The sequence below is a fragment of the Pelophylax lessonae genome (assembly GCF_965119305.1).
Source record: "Pelophylax lessonae genome assembly, chromosome: 9".
Lineage (NCBI taxonomy): Eukaryota > Metazoa > Chordata > Amphibia > Anura > Ranidae > Pelophylax > Pelophylax lessonae.
Window position 1 is genome coordinate 78578360 of NC_138776.1, and position 26289 is coordinate 78604648.

The 26289-nt window shown below is 43.4% G+C and overlaps 1 protein-coding gene across 1 annotated transcript in view; it reads left to right on the top strand.

Moving 5' to 3' along the window:
* Window positions 1-9146: 9146 nt before the first annotated feature.
* The window catches only part of LOC309564223 (scavenger receptor cysteine-rich domain-containing protein DMBT1-like), a gene marked incomplete at both ends in the record, with an annotated part of 33975 nt that continues 16832 nt past the window's right edge, over window positions 9147-26289 (top strand). The window contains 5 exons of the mRNA XM_082268850.1: window positions 9147-9339; window positions 13902-13931; window positions 16588-16902; window positions 17977-18006; window positions 19865-20182. Coding sequence (XP_082124976.1) covers window positions 9147-9339; window positions 13902-13931; window positions 16588-16902; window positions 17977-18006; window positions 19865-20182 — 886 coding nt within the window. The remainder of the gene's footprint in view (window positions 9340-13901; window positions 13932-16587; window positions 16903-17976; window positions 18007-19864; window positions 20183-26289) is intronic.

Below are 26289 nucleotides of genomic sequence, written 5' to 3' on the forward strand. Positions count from 1 at the left end.
ATGATCTCTGCTGTTACACCAGGGAGAATGACAGGCGGCTTTGTTTACATTAGCCGCCTGCCTTTCTCCCTCTGCAGCGGACAAGCAAGGGGTTAAACAATACCCAATAATGATAATGTGAAAGAAACTTGTTTGGAATCTTTGCAAATTTATAAAAAAAAAAAAAAAACGAAAAAAAAAAAAAAAACATGTACATAAGTATGCACAGCCTTTGCTCAATACTTTGTTGAAGCACCTTTGGCACCAACCAAGCTTGGCACACCTATTTTTGGGCAGTTTCTCTCAATCTACTTTGCAGGACCTCTCAAGCTTCATTTACAGATTCAGTTCAAGTCTCAGCTCTGGCTGGGCCACTCAAGGACATTCACAAAATCGTCCCATAGCCACTTCTTTGTTATCTTGGCTGTGTGCTTAGGGTTGTTGTCCTGTTGGCAGATGAACCTTTGCCCCAATCTGACGTCCAGAGCGCTCTGGAGCAGGATTTCATCAAGGATATCTCTGTACATTGCTGAATTCATCTTTCCCTCGATCATGACAAGTCTCCCAGTTGCTGCTGCTGAAATACATCCCCACAGCATGATGCTGCCACCACCATGCTTTACTGTAGGGATGGTACTGGCCAGGTAATGAGCGGTGCCTCGTTTCCTTCAGACATGACACTTGCCATTCAAGCCAAAGTGTTCAATCTTTGTTTCATCAGACCAGAGAATTTTGTTTCTCATGGTTTGAGAGTCCTTCAGGTGCCTTTTGGAAAACTCCAGTCAGGTGGCTTCTGTCTGGCAACTCTACCATACAGGCCTGATTGGTGGAGTGCTGAAGAGATGGTTATTCTTTTGGAAGGTTCCCTCTCTCCACAGAAATGCTGGAGCTCTGTCAGAGTGACCCTCGGGTTCTTGGTCACCTCCCTAACCAAGGCCCTTCTTCCCTGATCGCTCAGTTTGGCCGTGCGGCCCGCTCTTGGCAAAGTCCTGGTGGTTACAAGCTTCTTTCATTTACGGAGGATGGAGACCACTGTGCTCATTGGGACTTTCAATGTTGCAGACATTTTTCTGTACCCTTCACCACACCAGATCTATATCTCCATACAATCCTGCCTTGGAGGTCCACAGACAATTCCTTGGACTTCATGGTTTGGTTTGTGCTCTGACATGCACTTTTAACTGCGGGACCTTATATAGACAGTTGTGTGCCTTTCCAAATTATCTCCAATCAGCTCAGTTTACCACATGTGGACTCCAATCAAGTTGTTGAAACATCTCAAGGTCGACCAGTGGAAACAGAATGCACCTGAGCTCAATTTTGAGTGTCATGGCAAAGGGTATGAATACTTACGTACATGCTATTTTTTATTTATTTTTTTATTTTTAATACATTTATAAAGATTTCAAACAAACTTCTTTCACGTTGTCATTATGGGGTATTGTTTGTAGAATTTTGAGAAAAATAATGAATTTAATCCATTTTGGAACAAGGCTGTAACATAACAAAATGTGGAAAAAGTGAAGAGCTGTGAATACTTTCCGGGTGCACTGTACATGTTTCCTTTACAGGGTAGATAGAATAGGCTAGAACGGAGATGGGAGGAGGTTTAGGCTTATTTAGGGTTTGACTGCAATTACACTTTAGCTAGATCACTAAAGATTAATCTACCTAGAGATGGCATTTATGTAAATGTGAAGTACAAGCCCATTAAGCACGATTGCCAGTAAAAGTAGTAAAAAAAGAGAGTAAAAAAAGAGGCTAGTATTTTTAGGATTTATTAGAAAGACAGCTGCACTCAAAAAAATATCACCATTAACTATGCCATCTTCATGTTTAATATTTTTAGTTCAGCATATACTCTTTTATTGAATACTACTCAAATTGCTTTCATATATACAGTGCCTTGCGAAAGTATTCTTCCCCTTGAACTTTTCAACCTTTTGCCACATTTCTGGCTTCAAACATAAAGATATAAAACTGTAATTTTTTGTGAAGAATCAAAAACAAGTGGGACATAATTATGAAGTGGAACGAAATTTATTGGATATTTCAAACTTTTTTAACAAATAAAAAACTGAAAAATTGGTCATGCAAAATTATTCAGCCCCTTTAAGTTAATACTTTGTAGCGCCACCTTTTGCTGCGATTACAGCTGTAAGTCGCTTGGAGTATGTCTCTATCAGTTTTGCACATCGAGAGACTGACATTTTTGCCCATTCCTCCTTGCAAAACAGCTCGAGCTTAGTGAGGTTGGATGGAGAGCGTTTGTGAACAGCAGTTTTAAGTTCTATCCACAAATTCTTGTTTGGATTCAGGTCTGGACTTTGACTTGGCCATTCTAACACCTGGATATGTTTATTTGTGAACCATTCCATCAATTTTAACCATCTTCCCTGTCCCTGCTGAAGAAAAGAAGGCCCAAACCATGATGCTGCCACCACCATGTTTGACAGTGGGGATGGTGTGTTCAGGGTGATGAGCTGTGTTGCTTTTACGCCAAACATAACGCTTTGCATTGTTGCCAAAAAGTTTGATTTTGGTTTCATCTGACCAGAGCACCTTCTTCCACATGTTTGGTGTGTCTCCCAAGTGGCTTGTGGCAAACTTTAAACAACACTTTTTATGGATATCTTTAAGAAATGGCTTTCTTCTTGCCACTCTTCCATAAAGGCCAGATTTGTGCAGTATACGACTGATTGTTGTCCTATGGACAGAGTCTCCCACCTCAGCTGTAGATCTCTGCAGTTCATCCAGAGTGATCATGGGCCTCTTGGCTGCATCTCTGATCAGTCTTCTCCTTGTATGAGCTGAAAGTTTAGAGGGACGGCCAGGTCTTCGTAGATTTGCAGTGGTCTGATACTCCTTCCATTTCAATATTATCACTTGCACAGTGCTCCTTGGGATGTTTAAAGCTTGGGAAATCTTTTTGTATCCAAATCCGGCTTTAAACTTCTCCACAACAGTATCTCGGACCTGCCTGGTGTGTTCCTTGTTCTTCATGATGCTCTCTGCACTTTAAACGGACCTCTGAGACTATCACAGTGCAGGTGCATTTATACAGAGACTTGATTACACACAGGTGGATTCTATTTATCATCATTAGTCATTTAGGTCAACATTGGATCATTCAGAGATCCTCACTGAACTTCTGGAGAGAGTTTGCTGCACTGAAAGTAAAGGGGCTAAATAATTTTGCACGCCCAATTTTTCAGTTTTTTATTTGTTAACAAAGTTTGAAATATCCAATAAATTTAATTCCACTTCATGATTGTGTCCAACTTGTTGTTGATTCTTCACAAAAAATTACAGTTTTATATCTTTATGTTTGAAGCCTGAAATGTGGCAAAACGTTGCAAAGTTCAAGGGGGCCGAATACTTTTGCAAGGCACTATATATATTTAATTTATGGATACCAGCAGTTCATTAAGAACCAGTATAGAGATGAGAGCAACTGTTAATCTACTCAATTTAACAATGTATTAACATTTTAGAATAGAAGCTTCCAGAATCGTTTAGTCATAGAAATTTTTTGTTCTCGTTTGATTTTCTGAAATCAGAGACCTGGAAGATACGCTTTGTATACATAATAGAGATGGCTGGGCAATTCATGAATGTCCCGTGAGGCTCGTGTGACTTTGATCCTGTTTTCGTGTATGTGTGCTTTCATTTGTATTTTTTCCTGTATTAGTTTACCTATAAAAACCGGTTTTATAATGCTGACCAACGTCATCATTCTTATAAAGAGGATCACAACAAAGACACAGGAAGCAGGGAGGACAATCAATGGATCTCCTGCATTACATGATCCCTGGCAAGCGTCCGGTGTCAAAACATTAAACAAGATATGTTTCCCATTTCAAAAGCAGAGACACGTAAATTACAGTATTAATCTTCATAGTAATACTTAATTTTGTGCAAATATCCATTGACACTGACAGCTCTAAGCAGGTGTATGGGAGCGATTGAGGACCGGGAGACTGTTGAGTTGGTCTACTGAAACATTTCTGCTTCTCTTGCTTTAGACTACAGAACACTTCCTTCCCCCTTTATGTCCATAACAACATAGGCGGATGGTGTTTTATAATTTGCAGAGATAGCAGTGGAGGCTAATAACATTGAAATTTTTGTTTATTACACACAGTGGTGGAATGGGACTCTGGGGTCTATAGGAGAAAGAGAAAAGGAGGGCCCCTGTGCAGGGAAAAGTGGGGGTACCAACAAAGCACTGCATGTTGAGTGTGGTTTAGAGGCCTGGCGGGTGAAAGGGGGGTCTACTGGGTGGCATGGCAGAGGATAGGAGATGGAGGTTGAGAAGATACCCCCCCCGCCTTTTCCATGCTGGGGTTTGAGACTGCTCGGGGAGGAAGGTGGGGCACTTGCCCATACAGTGAGGTCTGCTCTGACAGCAATTTCAGCTACAAATTGTGGCCATAAAATGATGTAAAAGTACTTGCTAAGGGTCTGTCAATTGAAATGACAGATTCCCACTAGGTACTTCCTATACAATTTTTTGCCATATGCTTGGGGCCCCCTAGGGGCTTTCCATGTCCTTCTGCAGGCAAGTCTGCCCCTGAGTATGCTTGAAGGATACTAGATTTCAGGAATGGTTAACAGATGTGTAGGCAAGTCTGCTTCCTCCACTGTAGGTGGTACCCAATCAGAGAGGCACTACAGCCAGGAGAGGAAGTCAGGGGAAACTCGTCTTCTCTATGCTGCATCCAGGCTTGGGTCTGTAACGCTCCTGCGTTTTACGTATGATGTGGATTTTCAGCTGCAGAAATATTCCACTTCAGTAGTCATGTAGAGAAACGCTGAGACACCAATCCCAACTCTCAATGACTCATCATGTGTGGATGATCTCATTTCAGCAAGTAAATACACACACTCAATAAGATGTTTCCTAGAGTGACTTATGTATATAGTAACACAGTGATGATAGGCTGAAGAGACAGGTTGGGTAGAGATGGTAGATGACAGACACTTGAAAGGAAATGTTCTTGAAAGTAAGATAGTAGCAGATGGGATGCAGATAGGTTTAGCAATCATGTATGGTAGTAGATGACAGAGTAGCAGGTGGACATACAAGAGAGATCAACCCAGTGCAAGAACAGGTGGTAGTAGGCTCAAGAGCTAGCAATCTTAGATAATGCAGATGTAGTAATAGTCCTTAGTATGCAGAGCTAGATAGTGTAAGCTTTAGTATAAAGGTTATAGAGGTTTCCCCTGTGGGGTACTTATCACTAATAGCAATGTAGCAGAGGAGAGGTTCGGCAAGAGCGGATGATCCGGTAGCGGGATACAGGGATCAGTGCAGTGTGGTTCCGACAGCGAGGTATGCTTGCAAGCATGAGAGCTTCAAGACAGGTTAGCATCAAGGCACAAAGCAGTTTGAACGAACACATGTGAGTGAGAGCCGGCGATCTAAATAGCCATCCAGTCCGGCGCTCAGTGATGACAGCATCAGTCTTAAAGGTGTATGCGCACCTTACCAAAAGAGAATGGTGGGGCGCATAGACTTATGAAAGAGTAATTAGGGTACCCAAAGGTACCAGAACATTACAGGGTCAGCAGAGTCTTTGCAAGTCCCTTCTTCCCAGGGTTTGGCATGCATTTACAAGTTGGTAGTGTAGTGACAGGTCCACCGTCTGTCAGGGACAGTATTATGGGGCTTTTCCACTGCATGGAACTGAACGGTTCGGCTCGCTTTTACGCTTTTCCACTGCATGGTACCGTATGGTACAGTGTTGAAACGGTTCGGTACGGTACGGTATGGCGGCGCTTTTCCACTGCATGGAACCGAACGGTACGGCTCGCTTAAACAGTACCAGCTCAGTTGTGGTTCCAAGAGGGCCGTACCGGTACCATATCCCACAATCCTTTGCATGCAGCTTTGACTGTTTGTCACTACTAGCCACTGATTGGTCAGAGAATCGTTGTTATGCCACCCACTTACTACTTTAGTGGAAAAGCAAACCATACCAAACCATACCGAACCGTTCCAACACTGTACCATGCGGTACCATGCAGTGGAAAACCAAACCGAGCCAAGCAGGGCCAAGTGGGGCCGAGCCGGTGCTTGAAGTGGAAAAGTGCTTTTAGTAGCAGGGAAAGGTTCCAGACCAGAGGAGGGAAAGCATAGGGTTTTCTATTTCTCTGAACTACCTCCCGCTTAGGCAAGAGATGGCCAGGCCGCTTTCTGCCCTCCTAACAGGTGCTGAAACCTGCTTCACTGCACGCTGTTGGAATTCGTGAGTGTTCCTGGTTGGGCTGTTTTCGCACCAGGTTTGTTGTGAGCTGTCTTTGCTTTACTTCAATACAAGTTCTTTACATTGGACCCCTGTGTTATTGGCACCGCACCACGCTGCACTCGCCTACGGGTGTTTTTCTGTAACTGCAGAAAATTTTCTCAGCCTGAAATAAAATAAACGAATGCGGACATCATATCAAAGATCTGGTAGGCTGGAATACATTACGTTTTTACATATTGTACTTTAACCACTTGCCGACCGGTCACGTTGACTGTACTGCGGCAAAGAGGCTCGATATTGTCCAGCGACGTAGACCTACATCGCTGGACTCCTCCCCTTGTGGGCGGCGCACCGCCGGAGGCTCGCTCCCGCTGTTTTCAGTCACAGCGGGAGTCGGGCCAGGGGAGGAGCGGCGGTGATCACAGTGTAGGGAAAGCAGGGTTCAGGGGTGCTCCGTGTACAGGGTTCAGGAGTGCCCAGTGTACAAAGTGCAGGGTTCAGGAGTGCACAGTGTACAGAGCTCAGGGGTATGCAGTGTACAGAGTGCAGGGTTCAGGGGTGTGCAGTGTACAGAGTGCAGAGTTCAGGGGTGCACAGTATACAGAGTGCAGGGTTTAGGGGTGGGCAGTGTACAGAGTGCCTGGTTCAGGAGAACACAGTGTACAGAGTGCAGAGTTCAGGGTTGTGCAGTGTACAGAGTGCAGAGTTCAGGGGTGCGCAGGGTAGGGAAAGCAGGGTTCAGGGGTGCTCCGTGTACAGGGTGCAGTGTTCAGGGGTGCTCAGTGTACAAAGTGTAGGGTACAGGAGTGCACAGTATACAGAGCTCAGGGGTACATAGTGTACAGAGTGCAGGGTTCAGGGGTGTGCAGTGTACAGAGTGCAGAGTTCAGGGTTGTGCAGTGTACAGAGTGCAGAGTTCAGGGGTGTACAGTGTACAAAGTGCAGAGTTCAGGGGTGCGCAGTATATAGAGTACAGAGTTCAGGGGTGTGTTATGTACAGAGAGCAGGATTCAGGGGCACGCAGTGTTCTCCTCCCACCCCCATCCCCAATCCTAGCACAGGCTCCCCCTGAACCGCCCATCCACCAAAAATCCTCTTTTCTTGCCATCACAATTTGACATCTTAAATGCAACCAAAAAATGTTTTATTCCCCCCCCCCCTCAATTTTCCCCTCCCCACACAGACCTCAGATTCAGCATGGCTCGATGCAGGGAGGGGGATGTTCTTCCTCCCAGGCTCCTTCTCATGCTCTGCTATGAGACGGCTGATGGAAGAGCCTAGTGGAAGCTCCATCGGCTCTTTTACACCAGCGTGAGGGTCAGCAAAGCAATGCCTGGCACTAGTAATGCCTTTGCCCCCCCCCCCCACACCTGTATATTACAGCAGCTGTGCCTGGAGATGGCGGGGGAGGGTTCAGTGCAGCCGCTCAGAGAGGAGTGCTTTCACTTCTAAATACAGAAGCTGGGCTTCTGTATTTAGGGGTAACTAGTGAGTGGACAGGGCAGTGCCAGAGCCCTGTGCGCTTGGGGTGATTAGGATGTGCTTGGGCACACCTGGCACACCCCGTGCACATGCCTGTGATATATATATATATGCACACACTATATTAAGAGGGGGGCTTAAGAGGGGACATTTATTGTAACAATAGATATATAGATATGGACAAATGGAAATGGCAACAACCCCTATTGTCAAAAATATTGGGACACCTGCCTTTACACGCACATGAACGTTAATGGCATCCCAGTCTTTGTCCATAGGGTTCAATATTGAGTTGACCCACCCCTTGCAGCTATAACAGCAACAACTCTTCTTGGAAGGCTATCCACAAAGTTTAGGAGTGTGTCTATGGGAATGTTTGACCATTCTTCTTGAAGTACATTTATGAAGTCAGACACTGATGTTGTATGGGAAGGCCTGGCTTGCAGTCTCCGAACCAATTCATCCTAAAGGTGTTCTATCGGGTTGAGGTCAGGACTGTGAAAGCCATTCAAGTTCCTCCACCCCAAACTCCCTCATCCATGTCTTTATGGACCTTGCTTTGTGCACTGGTGCGCAGTCATGTTGGAACAGGAAGGGGCCATCCTCAAACTGTTCCCACAAAGTTGGGAGCATGAAATTGTCCAAAATGTCTTGGTATTCTGAGGCCTTACTACTACTGGAACAAAGGGGCGTAGCCCAACCCCTGAAAAGAACCCCACACCATAATCCCCCCTCCACCAAATGATTTGGACCAGTGCACAAAGCAAGATCCATAAAGACATTGATGAGCAAGTTTGGAATGGAGGAACTTGAGTCCCGACCTCATCCCGATAGAACACCTTTCGGATGAATTAGAGCAGAGACTGTTTTGGGATAAATAAGAGCCAGGCCTTCTCCTCCAACATCAGTGCCTGACCTCACAAATGCGCTTCTGTAAGAATGGTCAAACATTCCCATAGACACACTCCTAAACCTTGTGGACAACCTTCCAGAAGAGATGAATCTGTTATAGCTGCAAAGGGTGGGCAAACTCAATATTGAACTCTATAGAATAAGACTGGGATGCAATTATAGTACATGTGTGTGTACAGGCAGACGTCCCAATATTTTTGACAATATAGTGTATAAATTTTACCAAATGTATACCCCTATTTGCTGCTGTTTTATGTTTGTTTGGGGGTTGTTGCCATTTGCATTTGTCCATATCTATATATATCTATTGTTACAATAAATTTCCCCTCTAAAGCCCGGGTGTGTCAGAGAGCATGAAGCTTCTTACAGAGTCATTGGCTTTGTATACAGGGAACCTGAGAAAATTGCAGCTCCTTTTGGGGGTATGTACTATACAATAATTATTTTACAAAGTGTGCTGTTGTTTTGACAGTAACATGAAATACTGACTTTGAAAATCCATGTGATAATTGTCCTGTTCATATGGTTTACAATGTCAGAGATATCCTCCAGGAATTGGTACAAAAGAGTGACATGAATAGGATTCTCCTCCCATGCCTGCTCATTGCCCCTAGCACTTGTATAAAGCTGTATGCTCTGTATGGACTGGCTGAGGACTACAAGATGCTGCTCTTACCTGTGTACCTGGCTGTGTTATGGATTCTGCAGAACAGAGGTAATCTACCACCAGCCTGGATATAAACCATCTACTTCTGGGTTAATGCCAGCACAGATTTCATTTTGCCAGTGTAGAGTTGGGCACATGATGAAATTGAGTACATCTGAAGCTGGCCATACATGTATACATCTAAGCAGCGTGTATGGATGAATCTTCCACTGCTGCTCATGTATTCTGACAGCTGACAGAATCAGAAAACCCAAACAGTGCCTGCATCTGATTGGACAGAGGGGTTGTTCCGTGGACAGTTTTCCTCCTGGTTCTTTCTATTTTTTATTCGTAGGATGTCGGGTAGAGTGGTGCCAACAGAGCCAATCACAGAGCGAACATTGGCCAGTTCATTAGGACCCAGCCAAATGTTGCTCAGTGTAGAGCCAGGACGAAATATAACTAAAGATCCCCTGGCTTATACGAACTCCCCTATTTTTTATTCTCTTAGATGCTAAAACAACCATAGCACGTTCGTGGAAATCGCCTGTGCTCAATGTTGCATTGGTGAAACATAAAATATCTTAGATTTTGATTATTAAAAAACTGACCAGTATTTGCAGAGATAAACAAGCTAGGTTTGAAAGAGTGTGGGATCCCTGGATCGCTTATCTTCAGGCTCCCTGAATGTTGGGCCATACAATGAGGGGAGGCTTGGACCAGGGGGAATTAGCCTTTCTACTCTACCCATTTCTGACCTTTACTTCTCTCTTTCTCTCTCATATCTTCGGTTATTAGTTCTGATGCTTTAGATATGTGATAAAAATTATTGGAACATGATTTACTGAAGGAAAGATAAAGTTAAAATTGGACGCGGTGGCCCTGTCCCAGGACACAGTCTGCTCCTATTGGGGTGTCCAGGTGTGGTGGACATCACTCTGACTGATAGGTGCAAGTCAATAATATGCCTTCGTATGCATAAGTTAATTAAGAAATCTGTTTGTTCCATGTATATCATTAACTACCTCAATACTGGGCACTTAAACCCACTTCCTTCCCAGACCAATTTTCAGCTTTTAGCGCTGTTGCATTTTGAATGACAATTGCGCGGTCATGTAACACTGTACCTAAACCAAATTTGTGTCATTTTTTCCCCACAAATAGAGCTTTCTTTTGGTGGTATTTGATCACCGCCAGGTTTTTTCTTTTTTTGGTGCACAAATAAAAAAAGACCGAAAAGTTTGAAAAAAAAAAAAGTTTTTTTGTTTAGGTTATAAAATTTTGTAAATAGATACGTTTTTTCCTGCACTGATGAGCACTGATGACGCCGCACTGACAGGCACTGATGAGGAGACACTGATGGGGTGGCACTGATGGGGTGGCACTGATGGGGTGGCACTGATATGCAGCACTGATGGGCACTGATAGGTAGCACTGATATGCAGCACTGATGGGCACTGATATGTGGCACTGATAGATAGCACTGATATGCAGCATTGGTGGGCACTGATAGGCAGCGCTGATGGGCACTGATGGGCGGCACTGATGGGCACTGATAGGCGGCACTGATGGGCACTGATGGGTGGCACTGATGGGCGGCACTGATGGGCACTGATGGGGGGCACTGTTCGGCACTGATGGGCACTGATAGGCAGCACTGGTGGGCAATAATGGGCACTGGTGGGCTGCACTGATAGATGGCAACAACGGGCACTGGTGGGCAACACTGATAGATGGCATTGGTGGGCAGCACTGATAGGGGGCACCACTGGCAGGCTCTCTGAGCCCTGTTTGCCATCCCTGGTGGTCATGGTGGGCATCCCTGGTGATCATGGGTGGGCATCCCTGGTGGCTCTAGTGGCATCCCCTCCCCCCAGGGCTGCACTGGTAATCAATCATCTGATTACCAGCACAGACCCCCCCCTGTGATCAGTGAGTAATTAGAAATACTCACTGATCACCCCGGCTGCAGAATCGATCCTCTGATCTTCTCCTCACTGACAGGATCTGTCAGGAGGAGAAGAGATCGAAGCCATTACAACGGCTGTATTGACATTACATGACGGCTGTGATTGGTCACAGCCGTCATGTGATCAGGAGGGCCAATCACAGGGCCCTCCTGCCGAGTCTTGTTGCTCTGTGTCCTAGGGACACAGGCACATCGAGATCGCGCCGCTGCGCGTGCCCGCGGCGGCGCGATCTCTCTCCTTCTGAAGGACGTTCCGGAATGTCCATTCAGAAGGACGAGACTCCCGCCCGGCCGTATATGTACTATGGCCGGGTGGGAGGTGGTTAATATCCCATGAGATGTTCATTTGCACATCAGACTTGTTCAGCTTTACTACTTTTATGTTTTATGTATCTATTTTACGCATTAATGATCTTCAATAAAAATTATTGAAAACAAAAAAAAATAACTAAAGACAAAACCTGCATGTAGACTACCCCTGACTATTTTTGTTCTTTAGTATGTACAGGGATGTGGCTGTGGATGGTTGTTGTTTAAAGACAAAACCTTTTTTTTTTTTTTTCATTTTTAATAGAGTGGAGATGGATTAGAACCCCTGTTAGGTTTTTATTGCTGCGTGTGCCCCTGTTAGTGAGATTCACCCTCCCTATTTGTCCTGTTTATCAATGAAAGTGAAAGTAAAAGAAAATCACACATTTTGGGTTGTCCCCAGAAAAGTAATAGAGGGGGAATCTTCCAATGGGAACACTAGTTCTGGTGACATGAATGGGGGGCAAGGGATTCCCTTAATTTGCAGGGGTTTGTTTTGCCTGGAGTTCTGCTTTAAGCTGCTGTTATAAAATGCTGATAACACAGAGCAAAACATATTTTGCATGTGTGGCGCTACCCCTGTAGGGGCCACTGGCATTTACTGTTTTTTCCCTAAAAGTACAGAGGCTGCCCACCACAGCAAGCACCAGTCCATTCAATAACACAGTAAAGGGGACCTTTTTAGGATTTATTGCTCGAAGAAACTTCAACTGGAGATGGGTTAGGGCATGGGCATAGGTGTGCGCAACCTATTGCATTAGGGTGTGCACCCCAAAGTTTAAATACACATGCATGTGTGTGCCTACATATATATGGCCCCAGTACATTACTCCCCTGCTGGCACAGTGAAATAGAAGTGCGTAGGCACTTCTCTTATGGCAGAGCAAGTCAGAGGGAGATCTTTCCCATCTCCTCACTGGCAAACAGAGCGATAATGCTAATGTGCCCTAGGTGATTAGGGTGTGCCCAGGCACACCCAGCACACCCTGTGCGCACGCCTATGAGTATGGTGTATGGATACACCAAAAGGATTAGTACTTAGCAATTAGAGGACAATCTTTCCCTAAAGTATTTGTGAGAGCTGGACAGCCAAATGCCTCACAGCTGGGGATCATGAGGCAGGTTTTTTTGAACAGTTTAAGGCTTCACAGCTGAAGACCATTGGGCATCTGGTGATCAATGCACTTTAAAGGCGGAGTTCCACTCAAAAGTGGAACTTCCGATAAAAGGTCTCCTGACCCCCTGACATGCCACATTTGACATGTCTTTTTTTTGGGGGGGGGGGGGGGGCGGGTACCTAGTTTTGACAGGTACCCGCTCCCACTTCTGCTAGGGCCGCCTAGGCAGTTTAAGTGGAAGTTCTCCTCTCCCCCTCCCTCCCTGTGATTTTCTGGGACTTGTCACAGATCCCAGAAGATTGCTTGTCCACTCAGGATGCACAGCGCAACTCATGGAGTGCGCACCCAGCTGTGAAGCCACAAGCTGTCACAACCGGGTGCCCACAGTAGTGATGCTGGTGCCGCGGCGAGAAGAGGGAGAGAACTGAGGCTCCCACTGGCCGCATTGCTGGACCGTGGGACAGGTGAGTGTGTGTTTATTAAAGGCAGCAACTACACTTTTTGTAGCTGCTGACTTTTAAAAAATACAAAAACCAGTGAACTCTGCTTTAAGGTATTTACTCACAAGAACTCAAGATAACTGCCATCTTCCGTCTTCCTCTGGACACAGACCACTGAGTGAGATGGTTCTTCTTCAAACCAGATCCCTTGAGGTGAGGTCCTACAATCATCTTCTAGTAACAGGCCTGATTCCACCTCAAGAACAGATTCACAGCCCATGAGCTGCTTTATGGCAGCAACCCCTCAAGTTTGCAACCCTCCTGGGGAGAGAGAGTGCTGCTCTTCAGTGTCTCAGTCTATTTATCACAATTCCAGCCCCCTACTGGACACTCCTCCTAAGGGATTGGCTGGAACATGATAAATATTCAGGCTGGTTATTTGCATCCCCCCTAAGCTCTGGAAGCTTCTTCTAGAGGCAGGGGGAAGCAATTAAACTCCCAGCATGTGAAACCCTAAACCGACCATGACAAATGATTACTGCTCCCTTGATTACAGAAGGAGCCAAAAACTACATTTATTTTGAATCCAATGCTAGGAGGGTGCTACAAATGAAAAATATGTAGTTGTGTGTTACTGATAATAATTACCTAAGAATAAGCTTTGAAATAACTATGCATAAAAGGCATTTATTGTTGTAAAAACATTTTAGAAATATGCCGCAGTTGCATACAGTGCATGCATAGTGTCCATGATTCACATGACCAGTATTTAACTTATTCCTTATATTTTGACAGCCTCCACCTCTTCTTCCACTGTCCGGGATGGTAAGTACTTTCTTTAGCTATATGACTGTAATTCCCTAATGATCAGTAAACAGCAACAGTCCTGCTTATCATTATTGCTCAACATCGCATGCTGACTAATAATAATATAGGGAAAAATCATATCAAACACAATGCAAAGTGAAATCTACAAACAGTATTAATACTCATAGGAAGCCATTCAATTTAAACATTTTTTTAGCTTTCAGTATATACCAGCACTGGTACTAGGAGCTAGGAACTGGCAAGAGATACTGTAATTATTGTATTTTTTATTGTTTTAAACAGTAAATAATAGTTTAAAGAACTTAGACCCTCTTTTCAGAACACAAATCATAGTAGACCGGGGTTGTCCTGTACTTGTCATGCTCCAAGATCAAGTGGGTAGGTTTCTGGCATATTATATGCAGTTAGCTACCCCTGTCTCTGGTGAACTGGCCCTTCATTAATGCATTCAGTAAGCAATGACTCTCTTGTCAAAATCACGGCACAGCTCCTGATCTGGTAATCAGGTTTTGTATGGACCACAAAGTGGGCAGTGATGTTGTAAGATCATCCTACTGTGTTCTCCTTGTAGAAGAACCAAAAACAAAAGACAGAACATGCATGCCAGTCACAGTGGAGTATGTAGTTGCATTAGCTAATACGTTAAATAAAAAAGGGGTGGTAAATAGCAACTTTTGCAATTTTAACACTGGGAACATGCTTGTGTTGATGTCTGTTTAAATTTTAAAAGACGCTGTTTGGATACCAGCTATTTAGACTTTCTTTAAAATAATAAATGAAACAACATGACTGAGGGACCTGCAGAATGCCGAGGCTCGGGTTATCTATAAAACATTAAACACTTGACCCAACCCCCCTTCCAAAATGAACAGATAACACATTTTATTTGGAGTCAAATGGCCAAAAGCAGCCTTTTCATTACAAACCAATACAACATTCACAAGAAAACAAGTTTAATGCATATAATAAGTCAATGCATACCAAATAAACCAGCTTATGCCCGGTCTAAGGTCTTTGAAGACCTATATACTCATGATTAACCAGCTGTATCTGCCACCCAATCAAAGGCCCCCAGCCACAACTACACCGGCTCAGGGACAATTAACTACTTACGTACTACCAGATAAAACCTAATTAATACCGCAATGTTACCACTGTATTGTTAGGAAGGGACACACATACCTCAGATGGGCCCAACCCACAATTTTCCACAATTATTTAACCAGCCCGGCCTTCAAAGACCCAATAGACCCCCTGCCTGTTGCTATGACAAGAAAATAAAAGGACCAAGAAATTGAACGGCAAGCTAACAACATAAGAACCTAAAACCCATTACCAAATACCCCAGCACCTTGGGACAGTAGGAGGCTCACCCAAACCAAAACAAACAAGGAAGAGAGGGAGGGTGGGAGAAAAGTGTCTGATGCTTTGATGAGCTCCGACTGAGCTCCGACACGATCCTCTCTCCTCTCTCCTCTCTCCTCTCTACCATCTACAGGACCCTCTGCCTTGAACTCTTCAATAAACATAATGCATCATTCTAAATCGCCCCACTAATACTCCCCCTCTTCTGCAGGCCCCAGTCATGCCGGCCCTCCTCCTAGTTTCACTCAGCTCCAGGCCATATACTATTTGTGATAGTAGATTCATACCAGGTGTGGTAGGATTGTCCTGGGTGGCTATTCCAGTGCAGTCTCACCACAAGACAAGATAAAATGCCTTGTCTTCTACCAGTCCAGTTCAAACCACTGTGTTGTGGTGGTGTGTGCTGAGAGAAGTACTACATGAACTACTTTTATTTTCAGTGCAGTGTGCGGCAACCTCCTGCCTCCCCTCGCATTGTGGTCAATAGAACCTAATGAAATGTCATTGTGAGACTTTTCAATAAAGTTTGTTTTTATTGAACAGTGTGATGCGCTGCAATTGGCGTGATGGCACTGCTGTCACTCCACTGCTCACCAGCCCCTACGTTCTAACATAGCTACTGGTGTGAATGTACCTTAAATGTCGTAAAGCGTATTTTTATGTTTTTGTTTTCATCATTATTCTTTTTTTTTTTTTTTTTTTTTTATACATTTATGAATGGATTTGTGCCTGTTAGTAAATCCATTCATAGTTCTGATCCGTGAAGTGAGTGCAGTGGTCAGTCACCATGTCCTCACTTCAACTTTCTACATTCATATAAATGGCTTTGTTTACTTTCAAACCCATTCATACATAATCAATGGGTTCAAAGGTATTCACAGCCATTTATACCCTCAGAGGCTGCTATCAGATCGTTATAGTACTGGGGAAAGTACTGCCGGTTTCTGAACACAGGTGAATTGTCAGATCAGAACTCTGCAGGGTTTGCGTGCCCTATCCCTCTAATAAACAATTGACCCCAGGGCAGCCACTCCTCCTGCCCACCCCTTGCCCCGGCCTGCCCCTTACCTCTTGTTTCAGGGACAACTCTAACATTTTTGTTCTCCCCCACTTTCTTTCTCAGTGACAATGGTCACAAATACAAATAGAGGGGTTAATCTCCCCAATGGGCACACAAACTGAATAAGAATTTGTCCAGGGCTCCCTATTATATTCTGGTTCCTCATTTTATAGTTTAGATGGTTCTGTGTTTGATGATTGCATTAATTTAGTAATATTTTATCTACAGAGAGTCCTCCGACATCTCTGCGGTTGGCAGATGGTGAACATGCCTGTGCAGGACGGGTAGAGATCTACCACCAAGGAGCCTGGCAAGCTGTGTGTGATGATGGCTGGAACAGAGTTAATGCAGAAGTGGTGTGCCACCAGGCTGGCTGTGGAAGTCCTATCGTTCCACTTGTTAAGTATGGACAAGGCAGTGGGAACATCGTCTTTGATGATTTGAGTTGCAGTGGAACAGAGCAGACGCTATGGCAGTGCTCCCATCGCGGGTTCTATGTACATGACTGCGTGCCTCTTGAACATGTCGGAGTTATATGCTCAGGTGACTATTTCCTTCATAATACAAGATAGAAAGGCAGAAGTCTATATAGCATTTATTCTTTGGTGATGTTGAAATTCATTGTTCCCTGGTGCATAATCTTACAATAGATTTTTACATTTATTTTTTTTTGGAGTGGAAAAAGATTAGAGTCTCTGTCAGGTTTTTATTTCAGTCTATGTCTGCATGAAGAAGGTTCCCCTCATTTTTATTCCTGGTGGCACCAATTACTGGGACAAGAGGTAAGGGTTTGCACTGATAGAGATTCTGTTCTTTTCTAATTTTATCCAAATCCAAAAAAAATATTTAAAGAATGGCCAGAGTTACAGATTTAGGGTCCTCTCATATCCTATTTAGCAATCTGTAAAGATCCTGGTCATCTATTGTGTATAGTTTGCTCTTATTCAATAAGCTTATACGAGGTATTAACAGCCCTAAAAAAGATTTGGAAGAAACAAAATGTTACATTATTTTTTGACGAGTTCAATAAAAAAGAAATTAGCAGTTATGGCTGAACCCTATATCCTCATAGGCTCGGGAATAGTCACACCTTCCCCAATCCTATTAGTTTCTACTTAGGATACCCCTTTCCCATGGTGGGTGTTTTCTAGGTCCAATTATGTTTTCTGCCTGGCTTGCGAACAAAGGTGACCTCTCTGATGATTGGGAGATTGGGAAATTGCCAACAGTTGTCTCATCTCTATTTTTTGTGCAAAAACTTTTGCCAAATATGGCAGCCTATATTTATGTGAGTATATTAGCAGTGACATGAGAACCAAAAGATGACTAATCTTCTTATATAATTTTGTGGCGAGCTTGTAAAAAGCATCTGTATGTTGCTACAAATTGTTTTGGGTGAAAAATTGTAAATTCATCATAGTCCAGGGTCCAGGAGTTAGATTTTTCAGCTACTGTTATGAGTACTATGCTTTTTTCCCTATATGCATAACCAGAATAGACCAGAGCCCAGAAAGACTTCATAATGTGCCAAAAGTGGATTCTGCTTGGGGATGTATGTAGAACTCAGTGTGATGGAACGAGTAGCATTAATTGTGTCTCCTTTTATATGCTAAACAGATGCCAAGATGTCTGGTACTGAACCTCCAGGTAAGGCAAATCAGTGAGTTTCAATAAATTTACGTGTGTGGAAAATGCATGCCATCATTCAAGCTGTTTTTTTATTAACTAGTCTTAACCTGTAGAAAACAAGTGTACTCCACACTAAGGAAGTGAATGTAAAAACAATAGGCTGCAGCCCCCCTCAAATATAACCACAGTTATATACAAAGGAGCTAGAGAGAAAAGAAGGGGTATGACGCTGCCTAGGTGACTAGTATATTAGTGGTGTATAAAAAATGTCAAAAGGTAGATAAATAAAGGAATAATCGAAGTAAAACACTGATAGTAAAAACAAAATGCAAATATGATGCGAATCAGCGTCACATATACAAGTAAACTAAAGAAAAGTGACTGGTGCTATGGAGTGTAAACACTCCGAACTATACTCAATAGTGGTGAATCCTTAAATTGGTAGTACAAACGGATAAATAATGTGAACATAAACGTACAATCCAGAAGAGTGAATAAATATAAGGTGACCCCTATATACTATTCAATATACTGTATAGCTAGATAAATTAATAAATAAATAAAGTGGCAGTGTGCATAAATATGGTAAATTACAGTGTACAACAGATATATGGTGACTAAATATTAGTAATGGCAACAGTCCATATATTGCATGCAACACAGCCTGTGGATCCTCAGATAGTGGTGGCAATGATAACCCTGTGGTGGGTATAATGTTGGGGTGCTCGTGATCCCTGGGGTAAGTAGCACACTCACTGGAAATACCCACCCACACAGGGGTATAGAGCGGGTATATATGTGTAGGTAGATCACTCTGGTGGGTCCTGGTTCCCTCTGGGGGTCTTGATATATGGACCTGGCACTCTCGAGTGGGTATCCTGGGGGGCCTCTCTAAGGTTCCTAGGGAAGTGGATGGGGGTATCCCATGGGGTCTCCTAATCCAGGGTACCTGGGTCCTCCTAGAGTTCCTACTCCAATTCCTCCTTAAGATCCTCAGAGGATTGGGGTAAGTGGTACACTCGTGGGAAATGAGAAAGGGCAGCAATCGTGTGATACTGTTTTATATAATTTTTTAAGAAGTGGAAGACAGGTACTCACAATATCAACAGTATAAAAACACGATCAGAAAGCAGCTGGAACGCAATGCGTTCCTCCTGGAGCCAGAACCGGAAATGATGTGACGGCGCCGTATGTGTTTCGTCATAGACGTCCTGCTTTGTCGCTGTTTTTTTGTTTATAGCGCAAAAAATAAAAACTGCAGATGCTAGAGGCATCACCCCAGTACCGGCGTCCATACCTGACGGTCGACTGTCTTGTAATGACAACCGATGCGGCTGATAAGCCGCTTGGCTGTTATTACAAGTAGCCGCCCGGGTCTCCCATCCCACCAGGAGATCCGGGCAACCAGCCTGCACAGCCGCCGAAGACCCGATCAAAGCCACATTCGGCTCTGATCGGGTCTCCATGTAAAAACCTGGAAGTGATGTCATGACATCACTTCCGGGTACTAGCGCCAGATTAAAAAAAATTACAGCATTCAAAACAGCCAAACATGGCGTTTTGAATGCTTTTAAGTGCAAAGGAGGGGTTTGGGGTCTTTTAGACCCCCAGATCCCTCCACAAGAGTACCTGTCAAGTAAAAAAAAAAAAATTGGCCCATATCGGCCGATACCAAAACGCGATGACCAAATTATCGATATTGGTATCGGCAATGAAAAAACGATATCGATCGATCACTAGCTAAAACCATACCTTATGGGACAATTTTACAGAGCTGATTATGGTGTTTCAAGCTCCTTGGCCACTAAAGTTTAATCAGGTCATACACATACTATAACCTAGGATCTGTATTAAGTTTGTGTTTCTCTTCTGGCAGAATCTGCTATAGACCTTCGCCTGGTCGATGGATGGCATAGATGTGCTGGCCGTGTGGAGCTGTACTACCACAATTCTTGGGGCACGGTATGTGATGACCAGTGGGACATTAGAGATGCAGAAGTTGTGTGTAGGCAGCTTGGTTGTGGGGCTGCAGTTTCGGCTCCCAGAATGGCACGCTTTGGTGAAGGAAGGGGGGATATAGTCCTGGATGATGTAAACTGTGCTGGTAACGAATCTTTCCTAGATCAATGCAAACATCGGGCATGGGGAGAACACAACTGCCGGCACAGTGAGGACAGTGGAGTCATTTGCTCAGGTATGGAAGACTGTAACTGGCTACAGAGTTATATAGGTTAAAAAGAAGCATTTGGCCATCAAGTTCAACAAAGAAATAAATACCCATCTCTCAGCCAAGTTATTAGTAGCCATTTTACGGAAATAAATTATTTTGTTTTAATTTCCCAAGTTTTTATTCTCACAAATTCAAACTGGATATATGATACATACACAGTGGTTACCTTCAGTGAAAACCATATGTCAAAACAACCATTTCATCCAGAGATCAAGCTTCAGGACAGCTGAAGTTATGACATTTCGTGCAATGGTTGAGCTTGCATTACCCAATCAAAATTCTTAATTAACCCTCTATACGCCCTAAAGAGATTCCGCCAAGGTTTTTTTTTTTTTTTGGCAACAGTGAATTAATCAGACATGTGTTTGTAAAAGTATAAAGTTTTTATTTAACAATTCTTTAAAAGCTTGTTCCACATGGGATAAAAATATGAGCTCTGGTTACAATAATAGGATAACATCCAATAGCGAAGAAAAACAGTATGTACATGGTTACAATTCACTACCAAGACATAATGTGCACTGACGCGTTTCAACCTAATAAAGTCGTGGTCTTCTTCAGGGAGATATTTATTGCATCTACAGGATACATATTGTAACGCTCCTGCGTTTTATGTATGATGTGGATTTTCAGCTGCAGAAATATTCCACTTCAGTAGTCATGTAGAGAAACGCTGAGACACCAATCCCAACTCCCAATGACTCATCATGTGTGGATGATCTCAATTCAGCAAGTAAATACACACACTCAATAAGATGTTTCCTAGAGTGACTTATGTATATAATAACACAGTGATGATAGGCTGAAGAGACAGGTTGGGTAGAGATGGTAGATGACAGACACTTGAAAGGAAATGTTCTTGAAAGTAAGATAGTAGCAGATGGGATGCAGATAGGTTTAGCAATCATGTATGGTAGCAGATGACAGAGTAGCAGGTGGACATACAGGAGAGATCAACCCAGTGCAAGAACAGGTGGTAGTAGGCTCAAGAGCTAGCAATCTTAGATAATGCAGATGTAGTAATAGTCCTTAGTATGCAGAGCTAGATAGTGTAAGCTTTAGTATGAAGGTTATAGAGGTTTCCCCTGTGGGGTACTTATCACTAATGAAAAAAATTTTTTGGTGGCCCAAAAGAAACTGCGCAAAAATGGTGATATTCGATAATAAATTAATCAATCAAATTGTCATAAATTAATTAATTAAATATATATAAGAGGAATTGCTTCCATAGTGCAAGCTGCAATAAAAACGTATAAAACGCATAAAATGTGAAAAGAGTGGAATAAATTGCGCTCAGCACTTAAAACACAACCAAAAAGTGCTTGTGTGCATAAATATGTGAATAAATGGTTATAAATAAATAAATATAAAATCCTAAATGTGAAAAAAGTCCTTGGTAAAATAAATATATCAACAGTCCTTAAAGTGCCCAGTGCAATACAGATCTCTCAGCAATGACTGAATATCACTCTAACTTCAAGTGAGGGACCTCCACCTTAAGGGACTTTCTCCACCCAGTGCTCGGGGTAAATACTTCTTACCAAAGCTGGTGGACCCCTTAATTACAGGGGGTCTAAAGCAGCGTAAATGGTCCACAAATGCCTCCAAGCTATCCTTCAGGTCCCTTAATATATGGCTCAGCTCGCATAAGGAACTCCAAGTAATTCCAGGATATTGTGGGGAGAAAGATAAGGAAACTCCAATAGCGTAGTATGTTCTAATATTAGGGTTTATTAATGAAATTGCACTTACTCAAACATTAGAATCAAATGCCTTCATGCGGTAAATGCAGCATGGGTTCGGTGTACGGGACGCTCCTCTACTCCTGCGTATCACCAACCCGGAACTCCACGGTCTCACGTTCCCGACGCACGTTTCGTCAGACGCGCTGACGTCATCTTTCTCCCCACAATATCCTGGAATTACTTGGAGTTCCTTATGCGAGCTGAGCCATATATTAAGGGACCTGAAGGATAGCTTGGAGGCATTTGTGGACCATTTACGCTGCTTTAGACCCCCTGTAATTAAGGGGTCCACCAGCTTTGGTAAGAAGTATTTACCCCGAGCACTGGGTGGAGAAAGTCCCTTAAGGTGGAGGTCCCTCACTTGAAGTTAGAGTGATATTCAGTCATTGCTGAGAGATCTGTATTGCACTGGGCACTTTAAGGACTGTTGATATATTTATTTTACCAAGGACTTTTTTCACATTTAGGATTTTATATTTATTTATTTATAACCATTTATTCACATATTTATGCACACAAGCACTTTTTGGTTGTGTTTTAAGTGCTGAGCGCAATTTATTCTACTTATCACTAATAGCAATGTAGCAGAGGAGAGGTTCGGCAAGAGCGGATGATCCGGTAGCGGGATACAGGGATCAGCGCAGCGTGGTTCCGACAGCGAGGTATGCTTGCAAGCATGAGAGCTTCAAGACAGGTTAGCATCAAGGCACAAAGCAGTTTGAACGAACACATGTGAGTGAGAGCCGGCGATCTAAATAGCCATCCAGTCCGGCGCTCAGTGATGACAGCATCAGTCTTAAAGGTGTATGCGCACCTTACCAAAAGAGAATGGTGGGGCGCATACACTTATGAAAGAGTAATTAGGGTACCCAAAGGTACCAGAACATTACAGTACCCCCCCCCCCCCCCTTAAGGCCGGCTCCTGAAGGCCTCTGGAGCTGGTTTGTCTGGGTACTTCGCATGAAAATTGCGGATTAATCTAGAGGCATGTATGTCAGAGGTGTTTAGCCAGGTGTCGTCTTGGGGCCCATAGTTCTTCCATCGAACCAAGTACTGAAGTCTTCCTCTGTGGATACGAGAATCCAGAATCTCTTTTATCTCATATTCTTCTCCACCTTCAACTTGTACAGGAGGAGGAGGTGGGATAGTAGGCCTTATTCCTTGGTCAGGAACATGGGGCTTCAGTAGCGACACATGGAAAATGGGATGTATTTTGAGGTCTATTGGCAATGTAAGCTGTACTGCAGCTTTTCCAATAAGTTTCTTGATTGGGAAAGGTCCCAAGAACAGAGGTCCAAGCTTTTTGCTAGGGATTTTCAGTCTTAAATTTTTTGTTGAGAGCCAAACGAGGTCCCCGATAGCGTACTGAGGAGAAGGTCTTCTGCGAAGATCATAGTACTTCTTTTGTTGACTATGAGCATGTGCAATGGTAGTATTAAGCAAACCCAGAGAGTCCTTTATTTGGGTAAGATAGTCTGAGGCTACTGGGTTATTTGAAGGAAGGATGCGTGGTGGAAGAATAGAGGGATGAAACCCATAGTTCAAGTAGAACGGACTCTGCTTGGTCGTACTGTGGGTTGCGTTGTTGTAGGCAAATTCTGCCAGAGGGAGAAGATCCACCCAATCATCCTGTTGGTAAGAAGTGTAACAACGTAAATATTGCTCGATGCATTGGTTGACTCTTTCAGTCTGTCCGTTGGTCTGCGGATGGTAAGAAGAAGTGAGCTTCCGCTTGATCCGTAGTATGTGACATAGTTCTTGCCAGAACTTGGAAATAAATTGTGATCCACGGTCAGACAGAAGGGTTTTTGGGATACCATGTAACTTAAAGACATGTTTCATCAGGAGTTCTGCCGTTTGTTTGGACGAAGGTAGTCTGCGAATAGCAATGAAATGTGCCATTTTTGTCAGATGGTCCACTGACACTAAGATGGTATTAAATCCTTTGGAAGGAGGCAATTCCACTATAAAGTCCAAGGACACAACTTCCCATGGAGTTTGGGGTATTGGTAGACTGCATAGTAGACCGGATGGTCTCGTAGTGTCAATTTTGGACCTGGCACAGACATTGCATGAAGAGACGAATTTTTGTATAGATGTTTTCATGTCAGGCCACCAGAATTGCCTGGTAATCAGATTAAGAGTCTTTGTCATACCCATATGTCCTGCCATAGGCACATCATGCGATAATTCCAAGATCTTGGTGCGTAGGGTAGGTGGTATGTAAAGTTTGTCTTTGTAGTAGAGGAAGCCTTCTGCATCAGTATTTAGTTGTGGTGGGGGTGAATCCAAACTTATACCATGCAAAACCTCTTCCTTCAAGAAACGGACAACTCCAATAATGCGTTTGTGAGGAATTATAGGAACGGAAGGGATTTCGAAGTAGTTTTCTTCAGTTAGTCGTGATAGTGCATCCGCCTTTTTGTTCTTATCTGCAGGTGTGTAGGTCACTAGGAAGTTAAACCTTAGAAAGAATAGTGACCATCGTACCTGTCGGTGAGAGAGAGTTTTGTTAGTCTGAAGATATTGGAGATTTTTATGGTCCGTGTATATAAGTATTGGTAATTGGGTGCCTTCGAGTAGATGTCGCCAATTCTCCAGAGCCAATTTTATAGCAAGCAGTTCCTTTTAACCCACGGGGTAATTTATCTCTGGACTGCTTAGGGATTTAGAAAAAAAGGCGACTGGATGAAGTGGTGAAGTGTGAGTTGGTCGTTGGGAGAGTATTGCTCCTACTGCCATGTTTGACGCATCTACTTCCAGAATGTATTGGAGGGATGGGTCTGGATGGCGTAGTATGGGAGCAGAAGTAAATCTTGTCTTTAACAGGTGAAAAGCTTTATTTGCTTCATCTGACCATTTGAATGTTTTTTTAATGCTAGTGAGCTGTGTGAGGGGTCTCACAATGGCAGAGAAGTTTCTGATGAACTTCCTGTAGAAATTTGAAAATCCAAGGAATCGCTGTAGCGCCTTGCGTGTGGTTGGTGTAGGCCAATCCTGAATGCAGGATATCTTACTCATGTCCATCTCGATTCCTGTTTTGGATATGATGTAGCCTAGAAACAGTACCTCTTCTTTATGAAACAAGCATTTTTTCAGTTTCACATAAAGGTTGTGTGCAAGCAATCTCGATAATACTAGTCTTACATGTCTTATGTGTTCAGACAGGGATCGTGAATATATAAGTATATCGTCCAGATATACCACAACACAGACATCTAGTAAGTCTCTGAAAATATTGTTTATAAATCGTTGAAAAACTGCAGGGGCGTTGCATAGCCCGAATGGCATTACAAGATATTCGAACAATCCGTATCTGGTTCTGAATGCAGTCTTCCACTCGTGTCCATCACGGATTCGAATGAGATTGTATGCTCCTTTCAGGTCCAATTTTGAAAAATAGGTAGCTCCACGCACCTGCTCAATGAGCTCAGGGATAAGCGGTAGAGGATAGCGATCTTTTATTGTAATAGCATTCAAAAGCCTATAGTCGATGACAGGCCTGAGACTTGAGTCCTTATTGCGGACAAAAAAGAGTCCTGCTGCTGTGGAAGAAGTGGAAGGTCTAATAAAACCTTTCTTCAAATTCTCATCCAAATAGTCTTTGAGATGGGAAAGTTCATCCTGTGAAAGAGGATAAACATGACCGAACGGCAATTTGCTATTTGGGAGTAGATGAATGCTACAATCATAGTCTCGATGGGGAGGTAGTGCTTGAGCATTTTTCTCAAAAAAAAACCTCAGAGAGATCCTGATAACATAGTGGTGCAATCTCATCTGTCACCACAGACAGGATCTTCCCGAAAGACGGGAGGTTACACGTACCCTCGCAATAGCAAGAGAGGAAGGCCAGGGTCCGTTCCTTCCAATCTATGGTTGGTTGATGTGTGTGCAACCAGGGAAGTCCCAAAACAATGGGAAAGTGGGGTGAAGGTATTAGATCGAAGGTAGTGGTCTCCATATGAGACCCGTTAGTAGTGACTAGGAGTGCCTGTGTCTGATCAGTGATCGGACCAGAGGATAAAGGAACACCGTTAATAAGACTCACTGAGACAGGTTTAAGTTTAGAAATAATAGGAACTTTATTTAAAGCAGCAAAACGTATGTCAATATAATTTCCACAAGATCCTGTGTCAATCATGGCCTTAGTAGTAATCCTGTTCTGGTCCCACTGTAATGTTAAGCAAACAGAAAGGTAAGGGTTAGTGATTGAAGTTGTCAATCCCCCTAGGAGGACATGTGAACACTCACCCTTCTTTTTGTAGACTAGGGGACAGACGTTTATCTTGTGATCCGGGGATGCACAGTACAAGCAGAGATTACCAG